The sequence below is a fragment of the Panulirus ornatus genome, chromosome 10 (assembly GCF_036320965.1).
Source record: "Panulirus ornatus isolate Po-2019 chromosome 10, ASM3632096v1, whole genome shotgun sequence".
NCBI classification, from domain to species: domain Eukaryota; kingdom Metazoa; phylum Arthropoda; class Malacostraca; order Decapoda; family Palinuridae; genus Panulirus; species Panulirus ornatus.
Genome location: NC_092233.1, coordinates 54,201,135 through 54,221,652, shown reverse-complemented (window position 1 = coordinate 54,221,652; position 20,518 = coordinate 54,201,135). Strand labels below are relative to the sequence as shown.

At 39.9% G+C, this 20,518-nt stretch overlaps 1 protein-coding gene across 5 annotated transcripts in view; it reads left to right on the top strand.

Annotated features, from left to right (window-relative positions):
• The first annotated feature begins 322 nt into the window (after nucleotides 1-322).
• LOC139750954 (uncharacterized) overlaps nucleotides 323-20,518 on the top strand; it is a 72,234-nt gene continuing 52,038 nt past the window's right edge. Inside the window, exon 1 of one of the 5 annotated variants that reach the window (XM_071665894.1) lies at nucleotides 323-457. Coding sequence is in view for 1 of the 5 variants with exons in the window: in XM_071665890.1 (XP_071521991.1) it covers nucleotides 13,616-13,622 (7 nt within the window). In the remaining 4 variants the exon portion in view is untranslated. Of the gene's footprint in view, nucleotides 458-1,210; nucleotides 1,426-13,559; nucleotides 13,713-20,518 lie in introns of those variants that run through there. The other 4 variants (XM_071665891.1, XM_071665893.1, XM_071665890.1 and 1 more) reach the window with 4 other exon arrangements.

Genomic DNA, 20,518 nt, shown 5'->3' with positions numbered 1-20,518 from the left:
TCAGAAACCAATCAATATGTCGGGAAGGTGCATCTGTTATCATACCGGATATAGATTATCTTAACGTAACAATGTCATCATTCAGTCAGTTCCGGTGAAAGCTGGTTATGCACTATTTCGTTGTTCTTTGGAAGATGTGGGTGTTTTGGATCAATAAAATAACAAAAAGTATTTTTCGGCAACATTGAGATATCGATTATCTAAGGTTGATGGTGTCATTTCTTATTCAAGCTTGTTCACCCTACTCGTAAACTGAAGTGATTATTACTAACTTATTCATGGTTTCAACTACCTAAGTTGCAAATCAAAGAAAAATCCATCGTTTCAAATCACAGCGTAACAATACACAGTCAAACACTCAACCTCAAGTGATCAGTGGACCCAGCCTCTGCCCTGCCCCACCCCGCCTGCATTGGCCAGCCCCTATAACCCTGTGTCTGGACCCTAGGAGTCTGAAGTGAGTACTTATTGAATATTTTAATCCTACAACAATAAACTTATAAACGTTCCATATATTCATGCTTAGCAAGAGCCCACAGAAGCCATGTGGGATGACCTGTTTCAGTAAGAGTAGTTTATGTCGCATTTTTGCACCTTTAGGGGTGGTTTACTTTCAGATGATTAACAAAACAACCACTCAGCCATGGTTATCACATCAAAACATCATCTACAGAAATATATCTATTAAAAATTCATTACCAGAATTTGACCCCTTCGATGGTATCAGCACTTGCCCAAACCCAAAGACTCCATGGTATGGCAACATATTGATCTTATTATATCTATCTCTGTATTGAGACATTACTTAACATCGTGTGTGTTACACATTTTCTTCTGCTCAAATCAATAATTTTCTATTCAAACTTGCCTTTGTCAAAAGTAATATACCATAATATGTAAGTGACATCATCCTTTCGGTATTTGAGTATAGGAAATGAAACATTATGTGCGTACCCGATTGCATGCTTTATGTAGCTTGGAAACTATCGAGGAAAAGAGCTCTGCGTTTCTGTCTCCAATACCACTCTTATTGTAGTTAAAGGGCCAGTGGGAACAGGTGGGTATGGCGTCTATACTTCTATCACAGAATGGCATTTAATGAATCAAAACATTTGTATTTTTATGTCATACGATTGCTAATAGGTTGAAATTTAATTCATATATAAGACACTAAACAAGAGAATGGTTGTAATTAATATCAGGGTGTATTGTCTCCATAAATGGGAGAGAAAATTAAAGCTTATTTCACATGCCAGAAGTAGCTCGCATCTCACCCGGATGACAACAGAAGGGCGCAGACTCATGATGCCGAGTGTCGTTTAAATCTCTACCTTCCTGTTAGCAACCATAGGTAAGCAGATTCATCACGACGAGGGATAAGGAAGCTACCCTTTATACAATAAGGGTATAAAAGTAATTAGAAATGTAAGTGAGTGATAAATATATGAATGTCTGGGAGTTAGCTCAGCTGATTTTGACAGGTTTTGAAACCTCCCTACCAGGTATGATGAAAAGCTATATATATATATTTACTTATTGAACTTTGTGAGTTAGAAACAGATTAAATCTTTTCTCATTGTGTCTTAGGAACCGTTCAGAATTTTCAGAATTGTTGACAATAATTATGTATTGTAGTATAGGTGGAGAAAATCAGGTTCACACTGCATTTTACACAGATTTCTAGATAAGTCATTGGGATGTCAGAAATTGCAAATAATGCATCTGAATAAGTTTGACTGCATAGGAATTAATCAAATTATATTTCTTTTCATGTTTGTTGTGTGATAAAATCAGTCATTTTGTTTAGCTTTACTAGAAATACTTGCATGTGTCGTTTGGCTCATTAATTTTATCTTTCTATATTAGCCAAATTTGCTCTGCATTGCTAGAACAGTGTTTAGAAAATACAATGGCAATTATGGAGTATGATTTGAAGCATTATGTTTTCTGGAAGGATATTAGATAAGGTAATTAGTGAGGATATTAAGTTTATTAAGGTTATGTGTGTCACTGAAAATGATTAATGGGTAAGAGTGTATTTTATTACTACATTTAGGTAAACTGGGAAATGGCTTATATTTCAGGTGCTTTATATTTTTCCTGTAAATACAGAAGTACCCAAGTATTATTATGTTTTAGGGAGTATATATAGTTCTTATAATAACAGAAATACCTGTGGATCGTGATTTATAGCGTAATATTTTGTTGAACAATATCAAATAGCACAGTAGGGGTTACATATATAAGGGAAAGTATGAGGTTAAACTTTTTGCTAATGTTAAAATTCCCACACAGAACAATGCAGTGATAGTGAAATCCCATTTTCTGTACTTTTTGCTTAATATTATTATTTTTCAGTTACTAAAGATTATGATATATGCAAATATATATGTCATGTTTGTTTAGGAGCCTTTTCTTTACCTTATCTAGATAGAGTATCTACTGTCAGACTTTTGTTCTGGATTTTACATAAGATTTTAGTATAAGAATTTTTATTTCTTTGTTGTTCATAGAAAAACCACTATTTTTAAAATCACAGTTTTACAGTAACTGCTTATTTTTATATGAATTTTTTCTTTAAATCAAACTCTTGATAAAATGCATAAAAAAGAATAAAAAAGAAAATTGAAGTTGGAATATAAAAAATATATAGTTTCATGCCTTGCATGCTGCACATTGTGAATCTATTGTCAATTCATTTCTGAACACCCACACTTTCACTGCTTTCTTTTTATACAATATTTCACTAATACATCTCTTGATATATCATTATTCATATTTTTTCATACTGTTTTGCCTTTTTCATTGCTGGGACGGTATCAAAGGAACAGATAAAGGCCTGATTTGCTGATCCTTTCTATATCTGTCATATGTAGTGCATCTAAACCACATCCCCCTATCCACAACCAGGCCCCACTATCCTTTCCATGGTTCCCCCTGGCTGCTTCATATACCCTGATTGAATCTGTTGACAACATATTGCATTCCAGTATATGAAGAAGTTATTCATGCATATGATAATGCATTTTCCAGAACAATTATATCTATGCATCATGCATTACGTTTTACTTGTAAAAAACAAAATACTGTCTTATGGCCACGTTTTCTCAACCATTGATCATTTATTATTCACCCAAGATGACTGCTTAATGTTTATGGTTACAACCATTCACAGCTTAGATCACAGGAAAGAAGTCTGGAACTTCAATGAATGAGAGTAAAGAAAAGCAATGACATAGGCCATGTTTGATTCAAACCTACCTCACATTACCTGTGTTTAGGTCCTTAGGAGCATCCAACCCAAGTAGAGTGAAGCATGGGAGTTATTCATGGTAAAAATGGTCAGTGCACCTTTCAGATATAAACAGAACCTATGGGAACCTCGTCTGGAAGCTGAAATGAAAATAGAAATTTACCAGCATTATATTTGTCTGCTGGTGGAGAACTGATGCCGCTTATTTGTCTGTTTGTTGACGTTTAGCATTATGTGGGTTAATGTGCATTTTCATGAGCATGACTAGTTTATTTTGCCTTGAATTTTTAAATCTGAGAAATAATCAGAGTTAGAGAGGTTATGTGAGGATTTTGAAGGTGCCTTCGAATTTTGTTATTGTACTATGTACTTTTACATTAACACCACATTAGCATTATATTTAGAGCCATTCAGTGACATTTGATGCTCTAAATCATGCTCCACGGACATTTCTGTCATCACAACAAACTGTATAAAGCACCTTAAACATAAGAAGTCATTTCCCAAAGCTAGTCTTGATACCGAGCTAAAATATACTGTTACCAGTTAATGTAGAAGTAGATGGTGCATTTGTAAGAAATCAACAGAATTTATGAAACCCTCATCTAACCTCACCTAGTAGCCAAAATGATAGTTGAAATATTATATTTTTTTTTATTATACTTTGTCACTGTCTCCCGCGTTTGCGAGGTAGCGCAAGGAAACAGACGAAAGAAATGGCCCAACCCCCCCCCATACACATGTATATACATACGTCCACACACGCAAATATACACACCTACACAGCTTTCCATGGTTTACCCCAGACGCTTCACATGCCCTGATTCAATCCACTGACAGGACGTCAACCACGGTATACCACATCGCTCCAATTTACTCTATTCCTTGCCCTCCTTTCACCCTCCTGCATGTTCAGGCCCCGATCACACAAAATTTTTTTCACTCCATCTTTCCACCTCCAATTTGGTCTCCCTCTTCTCCTCGTTCCCTCCACCTCCGACACATATATCCTCTTGGTCAATCTTTCCTCACTCATTCTCTCCATGTGCCCAAACCACTTCAAAACACCCTCTTCTGCTCTCTCAACCACGCTCTTTTTATTTCCACACATCTCTCTTACCCTTACGTTACTCACTCGATCAAACCACCTCACACCACACATTGTCCTCAAACATCACATTTCCAGCACATCCATCCTCCTGCGCACAACTCTCTCCATAGCCCACGCCTCACAACCATACAACATTGTTGGAACCACTATTCCTTCAAACATACCCATTTTTGCTTTCCGAGATAATGTTCTCGACTTCCACACATTCTTCAAGGCCCCCAGAATTTTCGCCCCCTCCCCCACCCTATGATCCACTTCCGCTTCCATGGTTCCATCCGCTGCCAGATCCACTCCCAGATATCTAAAACACTTCACTTCCTCCAGTTTTTCTCCATTCAAACTCACCTCCCAATTGACTTGACCCTCAACCCTACTGTACCTAATAACCTTGCTCTTATTCACATTTACTCTTAACTTTCTTCTTCCACACACTTTACCAAACTCAGTCACCAGCTTCTGCAGGTCCTCACATGAATCAGCCACCAGCGCTGTATCATCAGCAAACAACAACTGACTCACTTCCCAAGCTCTCTCATCCACAACAGACTTCATTTTTGCCCCTCTTTCCAAAACTCTTGCATTCACCTCCCTAACAACCCCATCCATAAACAAATTAAACAACCATGGAGACATCACACACCCCTGCCGCAAACCTACATTCCCTGAGAACCAATCACTTTCCTCTCTTCCTACACGTACACATGCCTTACATCCTCGATAAAAACTTTTCACTGCTTCTAACAACTTGCCACCCACACCATATATTCTTAATACCTTCTACAGAGCATCTCTATCAACTCTATCATATGCCTTCTCCAGTTCCATAAATGCTACATACAAATCCATTTGCTTTTCTAAGTATTTCTCACATACATTCTTCAAAGCAAACACCTGATCCACACATCCTCTACCACTTCTGAAACCACACTGCTCTTCCCCAATCTGATGCTCTGTACATGCCTTCACCCTCTCAATCAATACCCTCCCATATAATTTACCAGGAATACTCAACAAACCTATACCTCTGTAATTTGAGCACTCACTCTTATCCCCTTTGCCTTTGTACAATGACACTATGCACGCATTCCGCCAATCCTCAGGCACCTCACCATGAGTCATACATACATTAAATAACCTTACCAACCAGTCAACAATACAGTCACCCCCTTTTTTGATAAATTCCACTGTAATACCATCCAAACCTGCTGCCTTGCCGGCTTTCATCTTCCGCAAAGCTTTCACTACCTCTTCTCTGTTTACCAAATCATATATATATATATATATGGCCAGAGAGCATTATTGGATTACGTGTTAATTGATAGGCGAGCGAAAGAGAGACTTTTGGATGTAAATGTGCTGAGAGGTGCAACTGGAGGGATGTCTGATCATTATCTTGTGGAGGCTAAGGTGAAGATTTGTATGGATTTTCAGAAAAGAAGAGTGAATGTTGGGGTGAAGAGGGTGGTGAGAGTAAGTGAGCTTGGGAAGGAGACTTGTGTGAGGAAGTACCAGGAGAGACTGAGTACAGAATGGAAAAAGGTGAGAACAATGGAAGTAAGGGGAGTGGGGGAGGAATTGGATGTATTTAAGGAATCAGTGATGGATTGTGCAAAAGATGCTTGTGGCATGAGAAGCGTGGGAGGTGGGTTGATTAGAAAGGGTAGTGTGTGGTGGGATGAAGAAGTAAGATTATTAGTGAAAGAGAAGAGAGAGGCATTTGGACGATTTTTGCAGGGAAAAAATGCAATTGAGTTGTATATGTATAAAAGAAAGAGACAGGAGGTCAAGAGAAAGGTGCAAGAGGTGAAAAAGAGGGCAAATGAGAGTTGGGGTGAGAGAGTATCATTAAATTTTAGGGAGAATAAAAAGATGTTCTGGAAGGAGGTAAATAAAGTGTGTAAGACAAGGGAGCAAATGGGAACTTCAGTGAAGGGCGCAAATGGGGAGGTGATAACAAGTAGTGGTGATGTGAGAAGGAGATGGAGTGAGTATTTTGAAGGTTTGTTAAATGTGTTTGATGATAGAGTGGCAGATGTAGGGTGTCTTGGTCGAGGTGGTGTGCAAAGTGAGAGGGTTGGGGAAAATGATTTGGTAAAAAGAGAAGAGGTAGTAAAAGCTTTGCGGAAGATGAAAGCCGGCAAGGCAGCAGGTTTGGATGGTATTGCAGTGGAATTTATTAAAAAAGGGGGTGACTGTATTGTTGACTGGTTGGTAAGGTTATTTAATGTATGTATGACTCATGGTGAGGTGCCTGAGGATTGGCGGAATGCGTGCATAGTGTCATTGTACAAAGGCAAAGGGGATAAGAGTGAGTGCTCAAATTACAGAGGTATAGGTTTGTTGAGTATTCCTGGTAAATTATATGGGAGGGTATTGATTGAGAGGGTGAAGGCATGTACAGAGCATCAGATTGGGGAAGAGCAGTGTGGTTTCAGAAGCAGTAGAGGATGTGTGGATCAGGTGTTTGCTTTGAAGAATGTTTGTGAGAAATACTTAGAAAAGCAAATGGATTTGTATGTAGCATTTATGGATCTGGAGAAGGCATATGATAGAGTTGATAGAGATGCTCTGTAGAAGGTATTAAGAATATATGGTGTGGGTGGCAAGTTGTTAGAAGCAGTGAAAAGTTTTTATCGAGGATGTAAGGCATGTGTACGTGTAGGAAGAGAGGAAATTGATTGGTTCTCAGTGAATGTAGGTTTGCGGCAGGGGTGTGTGATGTCTCCATGGTTGTTTAATTTGTTTATGGATGGGGTTGTTAGGGAGGTGAATGCAAGAGTTTTGGAAAGAGGGGCAAAAATGAAGTCTGTTGTGGATGAGAGAGCTTGGGAAGTGAGTCAGTTGTTGTTCGCTGATGATAGAGCGCTGGTGGCTGATTCATGTGAGAAACTGCTGAAGCTGGTGACTGAGTTTGGTAAAGTGTGTGAAAGAAGAAAGTTAAGAGTAAATGTGAATAAGAGCAAGGGTATTAGGTACAGTAGGGTTGAGGGTCAAGTCAATTGGGAGGTAAGTTTGAATGGAGAAAAACTGGAGGAAGTAAAGTGTTTTAGATATCTTGGAGTGGATCTGGCAACAGATGGAACCATGGAAGCGGAAGTGAATCATAGGGTGGGGGAGGGGGCGAAAATCCTGGGAGCCTTGAAGAATGTGTGGAAGTCGAGAACATTATCTCGGAAAGCAAAAATGGGTATGTTTGAAGGAATAGTGGTTCCAACAATGTTGTATGGTTGTGAGGCGTCGGCTATGGATAGAGTTGTGCGCAGGAGGGTGGATGTGCTGGAAATGAGATGTTTGAGGACAATGTGTGGTGTGAGGTGGTTTGATCGAGTAAGTAACGTAAGGGTAAGAGAGATGTGTGGAAATAAAAAGAGCGTGGTTGAGAGAGCAGAAGAGGGTGTTTTGAAATGGTTTGGGCACATGGAGAGAATGAGTGAGTAAAGATTGACCAAGAGGATATATGTGTTGGAGGTGGAGGGAACGAGGAGAAGTGGGAGACCAAATTGGAGGTGGAAAGATGGAGTGAAAAAGATTTTGTGTGATCGGGGCCTGAACATGCAGGAGGGTGAAAGGCGTGCAAGGAATAGAGTGAATTGGATCGATGTGGTATACCGGGGTTGACGTGCTGTCAGTGGATTGAATCAGGGCATGTGATGCATCTGGGGTAAACCATGGAAAGCTGTGTGGGGCCTGGATGTGGAAAGGGAGCTGTGGTTTGGGGCATTATTGCATGACAGCTAGAGACTGAGTGTGAACGAATGAGGCCTTTGTTCTCTTTTCCTAGCGCTACCCCGCACACATGAGGGGGGAGGGGGATGGTATTCCATGTGTGGCGAGGTGGCGATGGGAATGAATAAAGGCAGACAGTGTGAATTGTGTGCATGGGTATATATGTATGTGTCTGTGTGTGTATATATATGTGTAAATTGAGATGTATAGGTATGTATATTTGTGTGTGTGGACGTGTGTGTATATACATGTGTATGGGGGTGGGTTGGGCCATTTCTTTCGTCTGTTTCCTTGCGCTACCTTGCAAACGCGGGAGACAGCGACAAAGCAAAATAAATAAATAATAAAAATAATATATATATATATATATATATATATTATCCCTGGGGTTAGGGGAGAAAGAATACTTCCCACGTATTCCCTGCGTATCGTAGAAGGCGACTACAAGAGAAGGGAGCGGGGGGGGCTGGAAATCCTCCTCACGCAACATATTGTCTTTAAACATTTCATTTCCAACACATCCACCCCTCCACACAACCCTGTCTATAACCCATGCCTCGCAGTCATATGATATTGTTAGAACTACTATTCCTTCAAACATACCTAATTTTGCTCTCACTCTTATCCCCTTTGCCTTTGTACAATGACACTATGCAGCATTCCGCCAATCCTCAGGCACCTCACCATGAGTCATACATACATTAAATAACCTTACCAACCAGTCAACAATACAGTCACCCCTTTTTTGATAAATTCCACTGTAATACCATCCAAACCTGCTGCCTTGCCGGCTTTCATCTTCCGCAAAGCTTTCACTACCTCTTCTCTGTTTACCAAATCATATATATATATATATATGGCCAGAGAGCATTATTGGATTACGTGTTAATTGATAGGCGAGCGAAAGAGAGACTTTTGGATGTAAATGTGCTGAGAGGTGCAACTGGAGGGATGTCTGATCATTATCTTGTGGAGGCTAAGGTGAAGATTTGTATGGATTTTCAGAAAAGAAGAGTGAATGTTGGGGTGAAGAGGGTGGTGAGAGTAAGTGAGCTTGGGAAGGAGACTTGTGTGAGGAAGTACAGGAGAGACTGAGTACAGAATGGAAAAAGGTGAGAACAATGGAAGTAAGGGGAGTGGGGGAGGAATTGGATGTATTTAAGGAATCAGTGATGGATTGTGCAAAAGATGCTTGTGGCATGAGAAGCGTGGGAGGTGGGTTGATTAGAAAGGGTAGTGTGTGGTGGGATGAAGAAGTAAGATTATTAGTGAAAGAGAAGAGAGAGGCATTTGGACGATTTTTGCAGGGAAAAAATGCAATTGAGTTGTATATGTATAAAAGAAAGAGACAGGAGGTCAAGAGAAAGGTGCAAGAGGTGAAAAAGAGGGCAAATGAGAGTTGGGGTGAGAGAGTATCATTAAATTTTAGGGAGAATAAAAAGATGTTCTGGAAGGAGGTAAATAAAGTGTGTAAGACAAGGGAGCAAATGGGAACTTCAGTGAAGGGCGCAAATGGGGAGGTGATAACAAGTAGTGGTGATGTGAGAAGGAGATGGAGTGAGTATTTTGAAGGTTTGTTAAATGTGTTTGATGATAGAGTGGCAGATGTAGGGTGTCTTGGTCGAGGTGGTGTGCAAAGTGAGAGGGTTGGGGAAAATGATTTGGTAAACAGAGAAGAGGTAGTAAAAGCTTTGCGGAAGATGAAAGCCGGCAAGGCAGCAGGTTTGGATGGTATTGCAGTGGAATTTATTAAAAAAGGGGGTGACTGTATTGTTGACTGGTTGGTAAGGTTATTTAATGTATGTATGACTCATGGTGAGGTGCCTGAGGATTGGCGGAATGCGTGCATAGTGTCATTGTACAAAGGCAAAGGGGATAAGAGTGAGTGCTCAAATTACAGAGGTATAGGTTTGTTGAGTATTCCTGGTAAATTATATGGGAGGGTATTGATTGAGAGGGTGAAGGCATGTACAGAGCATCAGATTGGGGAAGAGCAGTGTGGTTTCAGAAGCAGTAGAGGATGTGTGGATCAGGTGTTTGCTTTGAAGAATGTTTGTGAGAAATACTTAGAAAAGCAAATGGATTTGTATGTAGCATTTATGGATCTGGAGAAGGCATATGATAGAGTTGATAGAGATGCTCTGTAGAAGGTATTAAGAATATATGGTGTGGGTGGCAAGTTGTTAGAAGCAGTGAAAAGTTTTTATCGAGGATGTAAGGCATGTGTACGTGTAGGAAGAGAGGAAATTGATTGGTTCTCAGTGAATGTAGGTTTGCGGCAGGGGTGTGTGATGTCTCCATGGTTGTTTAATTTGTTTATGGATGGGGTTGTTAGGGAGGTGAATGCAAGAGTTTTGGAAAGAGGGGCAAAAATGAAGTCTGTTGTGGATGAGAGAGCTTGGGAAGTGAGTCAGTTGTTGTTCGCTGATGATAGAGCGCTGGTGGCTGATTCATGTGAGAAACTGCTGAAGCTGGTGACTGAGTTTGGTAAAGTGTGTGAAAGAAGAAAGTTAAGAGTAAATGTGAATAAGAGCAAGGGTATTAGGTACAGTAGGGTTGAGGGTCAAGTCAATTGGGAGGTAAGTTTGAATGGAGAAAAACTGGAGGAAGTAAAGTGTTTTAGATATCTTGGAGTGGATCTGGCAACAGATGGAACCATGGAAGCGGAAGTGAATCATAGGGTGGGGGAGGGGGCGAAAATCCTGGGAGCCTTGAAGAATGTGTGGAAGTCGAGAACATTATCTCGGAAAGCAAAAATGGGTATGTTTGAAGGAATAGTGGTTCCAACAATGTTGTATGGTTGTGAGGCGTCGGCTATGGATAGAGTTGTGCGCAGGAGGGTGGATGTGCTGGAAATGAGATGTTTGAGGACAATGTGTGGTGTGAGGTGGTTTGATCGAGTAAGTAACGTAAGGGTAAGAGAGATGTGTGGAAATAAAAAGAGCGTGGTTGAGAGAGCAGAAGAGGGTGTTTTGAAATGGTTTGGGCACATGGAGAGAATGAGTGAGTAAAGATTGACCAAGAGGATATATGTGTTGGAGGTGGAGGGAACGAGGAGAAGTGGGAGACCAAATTGGAGGTGGAAAGATGGAGTGAAAAAGATTTTGTGTGATCGGGGCCTGAACATGCAGGAGGGTGAAAGGCGTGCAAGGAATAGAGTGAATTGGATCGATGTGGTATACCGGGGTTGACGTGCTGTCAGTGGATTGAATCAGGGCATGTGATGCATCTGGGGTAAACCATGGAAAGCTGTGTGGGGCCTGGATGTGGAAAGGGAGCTGTGGTTTGGGGCATTATTGCATGACAGCTAGAGACTGAGTGTGAACGAATGAGGCCTTTGTTCTCTTTTCCTAGTGCTACCCCGCACACATGAGGGGGGAGGGGGATGGTATTCCATGTGTGGCGAGGTGGCGATGGGAATGAATAAAGGCAGACAGTGTGAATTGTGTGCATGGGTATATATGTATGTGTCTGTGTGTGTATATATATGTGTAAATTGAGATGTATAGGTATGTATATTTGTGTGTGTGGACGTGTGTGTATATACATGTGTATGGGGGTGGGTTGGGCCATTTCTTTCGTCTGTTTCCTTGCGCTACCTTGCAAACGCGGGAGACAGCGACAAAGCAAAATAAATAAATAATAAAAATAATATATATATATATATATATATATATTATCCCTGGGGTTAGGGGAGAAAGAATACTTCCCACGTATTCCCTGCGTATCGTAGAAGGCGACTACAAGAGAAGGGAGCGGGGGGGGCTGGAAATCCTCCTCACGCAACATATTGTCTTTAAACATTTCATTTCCAACACATCCACCCCCTCCACACAACCCTGTCTATAACCCATGCCTCGCAGTCATATGATATTGTTAGAACTACTATTCCTTCAAACATACCTAATTTTGCTCTCCAAGATAACGTTCTCTTTTTTGACACATTCATCATTGCATAAATGGGACATCTAGGGCCTCAGTTGCCCATGCTGTCTCAGCTGACATGAAAAAAATAACCACGTTAGAATACAGCTTAACATTGAACTGTAGCCTCACAATTAGTAATTGTTTAATTATGGGATTTTCTTTGAACTTTTTAGTCATGGTGAATTAACTTATTAAACAGTAGGCCTATTCTATCAAACATTCCCATGAATAATATCCCTAAATCCACAGGGCCAGTTTGATTCAAACATATTAAGAATGGTTCGTTGTCTAAAGTAAGTACAGCAGCTCTAACTTCCACCTAAGATTACCAGTTTTAGGGTAGAATTGACTCAGATTTCAATTGTAGCCACAGAATTAGCAGCTGTTTCATCTATGAAATAGGTTTTCTTTAATATTCATAGTTTTGGCAAGTTTTGCTGCTTATGCAGATAAGGTCTGTTTTGTCAAAACGTAACGAGATAGAGGTAGGTTGGTAGTACAGGCTTATGTGAAACACTAGTTTTAAGCTCACCTCACTAAAAGCCATATTAGCTTTTGCCATCACTTGGAGTCTTTCATCTTTTGTCCATTGTCTGCTTTTAACTTTTTACATTTTCATTATTCTTCTTTGAATCCACAGGGCCACTTTGTATCAAACTTAGCAGGGATGGTCCTTGGGTATTCTGTTTTTGAATAGTGTACAGTGACCTCCAACTGCCATCCAAAATGGTTAAAGTTGCTACAAGCAGAAAGTTTTTCAAATAACCATAACCTCATTTAAAAGGAAGAATTTGCTCAATTTTGAACTGTAGCGACTTGATTGAGTTCTTTCACATATGCTGTACTATGAGTTTTCTGTGATGTAGTTTAGCCATTTTTTGACCATTATGCAGATTAGGCCTGTTTTGTGAAAAACTCTCAGAAAGATCTTATCTAAATCCAAAGGGCCCAAATAATTTGAACCAGCCTTTTCTGGGATGGTACTTGGGTGATCCCTTTTCAAGATCATGTCTAGCAGCCCAAATTGTCTTCCAAAATTGGTGCTATTGCTAAAAGTAGAAATATCTTCAAATAGCTAGAACTTCTTAGATTTAAGACAAGAATTATGAGTTGTTTGGTGTAAGATATAGGTTATTCTATGAAATTTTTAATTTTCCCAGTTTTTGGTAATTATGCAAATTAGGCCTATTTTGTCAAAAATTCACTCAGAGCTAGGTGAGCAATGCATGCTCCTATAAGACTCCAGCTTTATGTATCTGAAAACCAGCTTTTGTTTATACTTATGGTATCAGGATTTCAGGGGCATCTGTATAATATACCATTGAACAAGATTAATCTTTAGTATGTCTGAATTTTCTTGTAATTAAGCAAAGTTGAAGTGGACCTCATAATTATTTAATCATTGAAACAAAATATGTTTCCTTTATTACATTTATTATGCACTCTGAGTTAAATTGTTGTTAGATTGCCATAGCTGTTAACATTGCTTCATGGACATTAAAAGATTTCTTTCAATAGACTTCATTATCAGATAAGAGATAATGCACAGCTCCCTATCAGTATGTGTTTACCCTTACTGGTGCTATTCTGTTATTATTATGTCAGGTTTGTTTTTCAGTCTGGTTAGCTTTCCTTTGCATTTAGTGCATTTGAACACACTTGAAGATTAATCAGTAGACAACAATTCACTTGCAAGTAGGTACTAAATGCTAAAATCTTATTAGTTGCTTCCTTTATTACATAAAGTGAGGGTACACATTGCCAGTGTGACTTGCTGGAATGACATCCAATGTGTTGAAAGCAGTGTGCAAACACAAAGTAATTATCTCTTCTTTGATAGCTATTTTGCAGGACTCTCTGTGCAGGAGCAAAATTGGGCTGAGCTGCTCTAGAATCTAGCACTTGTACCCTCCCTTCCTCCAAATGGGTTGATATCAAACACAAATAGATCAGCAGAAATTACTTTGTGTTCATTTTATCATGCATTACATGTACACCTTCCTATAGTGTTTGTGTGGTAAGTTAAAAAAATGTCTTGTCAGAACATTTCAAGATCTGAAAACTTTTCCCTTGCACATACATTGTTTAAGATGATGACTGTTGTGTATGCCAAAAGCACACAGCTTGTGGTTTTGTTAACTTTGACTCTTGGCCCTATAGTGGTAAGGTCTTGAAACATACTAAGGTGTAGAGTGATCACAATCACTGGTGTTGAATAATCATTGTCCTGTGTAGCATCATTGAATTCATATGGCACTGTGGTTTCACAGCAGCAGTATTTTACATTATCTGGTTACTCATAGACATTAGAAAAAATTGGAAATGTTTTATTGCATTAGAAGATTCATGATACTTTTAGGAGCTTCACTGAGCATGCATCTACTTTTGAATTAGGGTAGCAGGATCCATGAACTTTTTGCATGCAGTGACTATTGAGAAAGGTCAGGAGAATGTAAGTTGTTTTGACTTACAACAACAACGCCTGCATTGTCTTGATTTTTGATATCAATAACCATCAGGTATCAAGGCTAATAAATGTTTCAGGACTCAAGGTATCACAAAGGACAGTTCTTTATATACAAATTTTATTTTTTGTTGATTCCAGTCTGTGCAGATGGGATTCACTGGTTACTGTATCGGACAATGTTAAAAACACCAACCATTCTAGGCATCTTTTATGAAAGATACATGACATTCACTCCCTAAGTTAGTAACAGTGATAGAAAAGTAAGCAAACTGAATGCCCTCAGAATACTAACTGATACAAAACTTGGACAAGAAGAGATCTTTTAGTATCCTCTACTAACATTTCATTTGCTTTACTGTAAACTATGTTTGATAATTACAGTGAGCATGCACTTAAAGACATAAACTTATCTAAAGAAGGTTAAAGAAATAGTAGCCAAATGTCTTGCAGTGCTTCTAAGACAAGTTATTGATTAAGCAGGCATTGCAGATGTACACATAATAGCATATGTACCACCAGCACATAAAGTATGATACAAATTACTGCTGAAACAGTACAGAGTTAGTATAACTTCACACTCAAAGTATTTGAGAGAATAATAAGAAGCATATAGTGGAACATCTTATTTCAAAACATATTCATAAATGAGGGACATGCAAGCACAACTATCCAACTGCTAGCCCAATTTGATGACATATGCAAAGTTTTAATGAGTGGGAAAAGAATAGGCACTTTTTCTTGATTTTCCAAAAGCATTTGATAAACCAAACTATGGAGTGTTCCTAAACTATGGAGTATTTTTATTTCAAGATGTGGCAAATCAGGATATAAAAGGAAAGATAGGAAAATGGATCAAAATATTTCTAACAAACAGAAAATTCAAAGTATTGCAGATGGAAACATCTAAGGAAGAATATACACTGTGTGGAGTACTACAAGAAACAGGTCTGACGGCAGTACTCATTTTAATCATGACCTCTGATTTGGATAAGGAAGTAAGAGAGAGTGTGATCAGATGTTTCACAGATGACATGGGAGTAAGTAAAGCAATAGAGAGTCTTGAGTATCATGAAAAACTTCAGAGATATCTGGATAATATCTACTGAAGAGCATATGAGAACTTAATTGAATATTAGTATGGGACAGCTAATGCTGTTGCAGTGCCTATATACAGAGGGCCTGCAGGAAAGAAATAGAGAGTGAAGCAAACAGCAGAGATTTGGTGATGATTAACAGTTGAACTTGAATTCAAGGAACATATTGAAGAGAGAGTGCTTTCAATGAGTGGAATGATATTGAGTGTCCCTGATCATGATGCATTCATGGGCCTCCCAGGGTCTAGTGCATAGGTTAGAATTCTGTTTGCGAAAGCCGGTCCACAGTGAACCCAGATGTTCATCCACCCAATGGGGTTAGTCAGTAAAATGGGTACCCAGATAAGGCTAAGGTATATTTATCTGTCTATATCTCTGATGCCTGTTCCATTATGGAACTCCCTCAAGGGGGTGGCCATGGCAATTCCCAAGGGACAGAGGAGAAAGAATACTTTCCACTAATTCCTTACATATCATAAAAGGAAATTAAAAGGGATGGGAGCAGGAGGCTGGAAATCATAATATCCTGTTTTGCTTTTCCAAAGGAACAGAGAAGAGGGCCAAGTGAGGATTTTCCCCCCTTAACTCTCAGTCATCTGTTTTTGATGCTATGTCCCTGATACGGAAATGGCAAATATGTATGAAAAATAAAAAATATATTTTCCTTTTTTCATACTTAATTGCTGTTTCCTGCACCAGTGAGGTAGGGCCAGTTAACAGATGATGAAAGACACATCCACTCACATACACATATATATAGAAGCACTATACATGTATATACATATATACATATACATACATATACATTGATACACATGTACATAGTCATACTTGCTTGCCTTCATCCATTACCTATACCTCCCTACCCCACAGGAAACAGCACAAATGCATGAAGGAAGAGGAAAAAACATGACGTATACATTCTCTTCACATTCTCCATATGTGATTGCTGTTCTCTGTATCAGCAAGGTACCACCAGGAAACAGACAAATAAAGCCCACATATGCTCACGCTCATTCTTTTGCTGTCGTGTAATGCACCGACACAACAGCTCCCTAGCCACATCCAGGCCCCACATGCCTTTCCATGGTTTGCCCCTGACGTTTCACGTGACTTAGTTCAGTCCATTAGCAGCACATCAACCACAGTATACCAAATCGTTCAAATTTACTCTATTCCATGCAAGCCTTTCATCTTTCTGCATGTTCAGACCCCAATTGCTCAAAACCTGTCACCCATCCTCCCACATCTAATATAGACAACCAATTCTCTCTATTCCCTCCACTTTTGACATGTATATATCCTCTTTCTCAACCTTTCCTCACTCATTCTTTCCATATGTCTAAACCATTTCAACACACTGTTATCTACTCTCTCAACCACACTTTCTTTATTTCTGCACTTCTCTTCTTACACTGTAGAATGTCCTCAAACATTCCATTTCCAACACATCCATCCTCCTCTGCACAACCCTATCTATAGCCCATGCCTCGCAACCTTATGATATTGTTGGAACTACTATTCCTTGTGATATACCCATTTTTACCCTCCGAGGTATATATATATTTATGTATTTGTTCATTATACATAATCACTGTTTCCTACATCAGCGAGTTAGTGCCAGGAAACAGATGAAGAATAACCCACCCACTCATATACACATATATACATATAAATGCCCACATATGCACATATACATGCATATGCATACACATACACAGACATTACATACATACAGATGTACATATTCATACTTGCTTGCCTTTATCCATCCCTGTCACTACCTCACTACCCCACCCCACTCCACAGGAAAGCAGCATCACTATCCCCAGCTTCAGTGAGATATATATATATATATATATATATATATATATATATATATATATATATATATATATATATATATTTTTTTTTTTTTGCTTTGTCGCTGTCTCCCGCGTTTGCGAGGTAGCGCAAGGAAACAGACGAAAGAAATGGCCCAACCCACCCCCATACACATGTATATACATACGTCCACACATGCAAATATACATACCTACACAGCATTCCATGGTTTACCCCAGACGCTTCACATGCCTTGATTCAATCCATTGACAGCACGTCAACCCCGGTATACCATATCGCTCCAATTCACTCTATTCCTTGCCCTCCTTTCACCCTCCTGCATGTTCAGGCCCCGATCACACAAAATCTTTTTCACTCCATTTTTCCACCTCCAATTTGGTCTCCCTCTTCTCCTCGTTCCCTCCACCTCTGACACATATATCCTCTTGGTCAATCTTTCCTCACTCATTCTCTCCATGTGACCAAACCATTTCAAAACACCCTCTTCTGCTCTCTCAACCATGCTCTTTTTATTTCCACACATCTCTCTTACCCTTACGTTACTTACTCGATCAAACCACCTCACACCACACATTGTCCTCAAACATCTCATTTCCAGCACATCCATCCTCCTGCGCACAACTCTATCCATAGTCCACGCCTCGCAACCATACAACATTGTTGGAACCACTATTCCCTCAAACATACCCATTTTTGCTTTCCGAGATAATGTTCTCGACTTCCACACATTCTTCAAGGCTCCCAGAATTTTCGCCCTCTCCCCCACCCTATGATCCACTTCCACTTCCATGTTTCCATCCGCTGCCAGATCCACTCCCAGATATCTAAAACACTTCACTTCCTCCAGTTTTTCTCCATTCAAACTCACCTCCCAATTGACTTGACCCTCAACCCTACTGTACCTAATAACCTTGCTCTTATTCACATTTACTCTTAACTTTCTTCTTTCACACACTTTACCAAACTCAGTCACCAGCTTCTGCAGTTTCTCACATGAATCAGCCACCAGTGCTGTATCATCAGCGAACAACAACTGACTCACTTCCCAAGCTCTCTCATCCCCAACAGACTTCATACTTGCCCCTCTTTCCAAAACTCTTGCATTCACCTCCCTAACAACCCCATCCATAAACAAATTAAACAACCATGGAGACATCACAAACCCCTGCCGCAAACCTACATTCACTGAGAACCAGTGACTTTCCTCTCTTCCTACACGTACACATGCCTTACATCCTCGATCAAAACTTTTCACTGCTTCTAACAACTTGCCTCCCACACCATATATTCTTAATACCTTCCACAGAGCATCTCTATCAACTCTATCATATGCCTTCTCCAGATCCATAAATGCTACATACAAATCCATTTGCTTTTCTAAGTATTTCTCACATACATTCTTCAAAGGAAACACCTGATCCACACATCCTCTACCACTTCTGAAACCACACTGTTCTTCCCCAATCTGATGCTCTGTACATGCCTTCACCCTCTCAATCGATACCCTCCCATACAATTTGCCAGGAATACTCAACAAACTTATACCTCTGTAATTCGAGCACTCACTCTTATCCCCTTTGCCTTTGTACAATGGCACTATGAACACATTCCGCCAATCCTCAGGCACCTCACCATGAGTCATACATACATTAAATAACCTTACCAACCAGTCAACAATACAGTCACCCCCTTTTTTAATAAATTCCACTGCAATACCATCCAAACCTGCTGCCTTGCCGGCTTTCACCTTCCGCAAAGCTTTCACTACCTCTTCTCTGTTTACCAAATCATTTTCCCTAACCCTCTCACTTTGCACACCACCTCGACCAAAACACCCTATATCTGCCACTCTATCATCAAACACATTCAACAAACCTTCAAAATACTCACTCCATCTCCTTCTCACATCACCACTACTTGTTATCACCTCCCCATTTGCGCCCTTCACTGAAGTTCCCATTTGCTCCCTTGTCTTACGCACTTTATTTACCTCCTTCCAGAACATCTTTTTATTCTCCCTAAAATTTAATGATACTCTCTCACCCCAACTCTCATTTGCCCTTTTTTTTCACCTCTTGCACCTTTCTCTTGACCTCCTGTCTCTTTCTTTTATACGTCTCCCACTCAATTTCATTTTTTCCCTGCAAAAATCGTCCAAATGCCTCTCTCTTCTCTTTCACTAATACTCTTACTTCTTCATCCCACCACTCACTACCCTTTCTAATCAACCCACCTCCCACTCTTCTCATGCCACAAGCATCTTTTGCGCAATCCATCACTGATTCCCTAAATACATCCAATTCCTCCCCCACTCCCCTTACTTCCATTGTTCTCACCTTTTTCCATTCTGTACTCAGTCTCTCCTGGTACTTCCTCACACAAGTCTCCTTCCCAAGCTCACTTACTCTCACCACCCTCTTCACCCCAACATTCACTCTTCTTTTCTGGAAACCCATACAAATCTTCACCTTAGCCTCCACAAGATAATGATCAGACATTCCTCCAGTTGCACCTCTCAGCACATTAACATCCAAAAGTCTCTCTTTCGCGCGCCTGTCAATTAACACGTAATCCAATAACGCTCTCTGGCCATCTCTCCTACTTACATAAGTATACTTATGTATATCTCGCTTTTTAAACCAGGTATTCCCAATCATCAGTCCTTTTTCAGCACATAAATATACAATCTCTTCACCATTTCCATTTACAACACTGAACACCCCATGTATACCAATTATTCCCTCAACTGCCACATTACTCACCTTTGCATACTATTCGCCATTTCCCATGATAGCGAGGTAGCGTTGAGAACAGAGGACTGGGCCTTTGAGGGAATATCCTCACCTGGCCCCCTTCTCTGTTCCTTCTTTTGGAAAATTGAAAAAAAAAAAAATTAAAAAAAAAGATTAAAAAAAGAAGTGGGAGACCAAATTGGAGGTGGAAAGATGGAGTGAAAATGATTTTGTGTGATCGGGGCCTGAACATGCAGGAGGGTGAAAGGAGGGCAAGGAATAGAGTGAATTGGATCGATGTGGTATGCCGGGGTTGACGTGCTGTCAGTGGATTGAATCAGGGCATGTGAAGCGTCTGGGGTA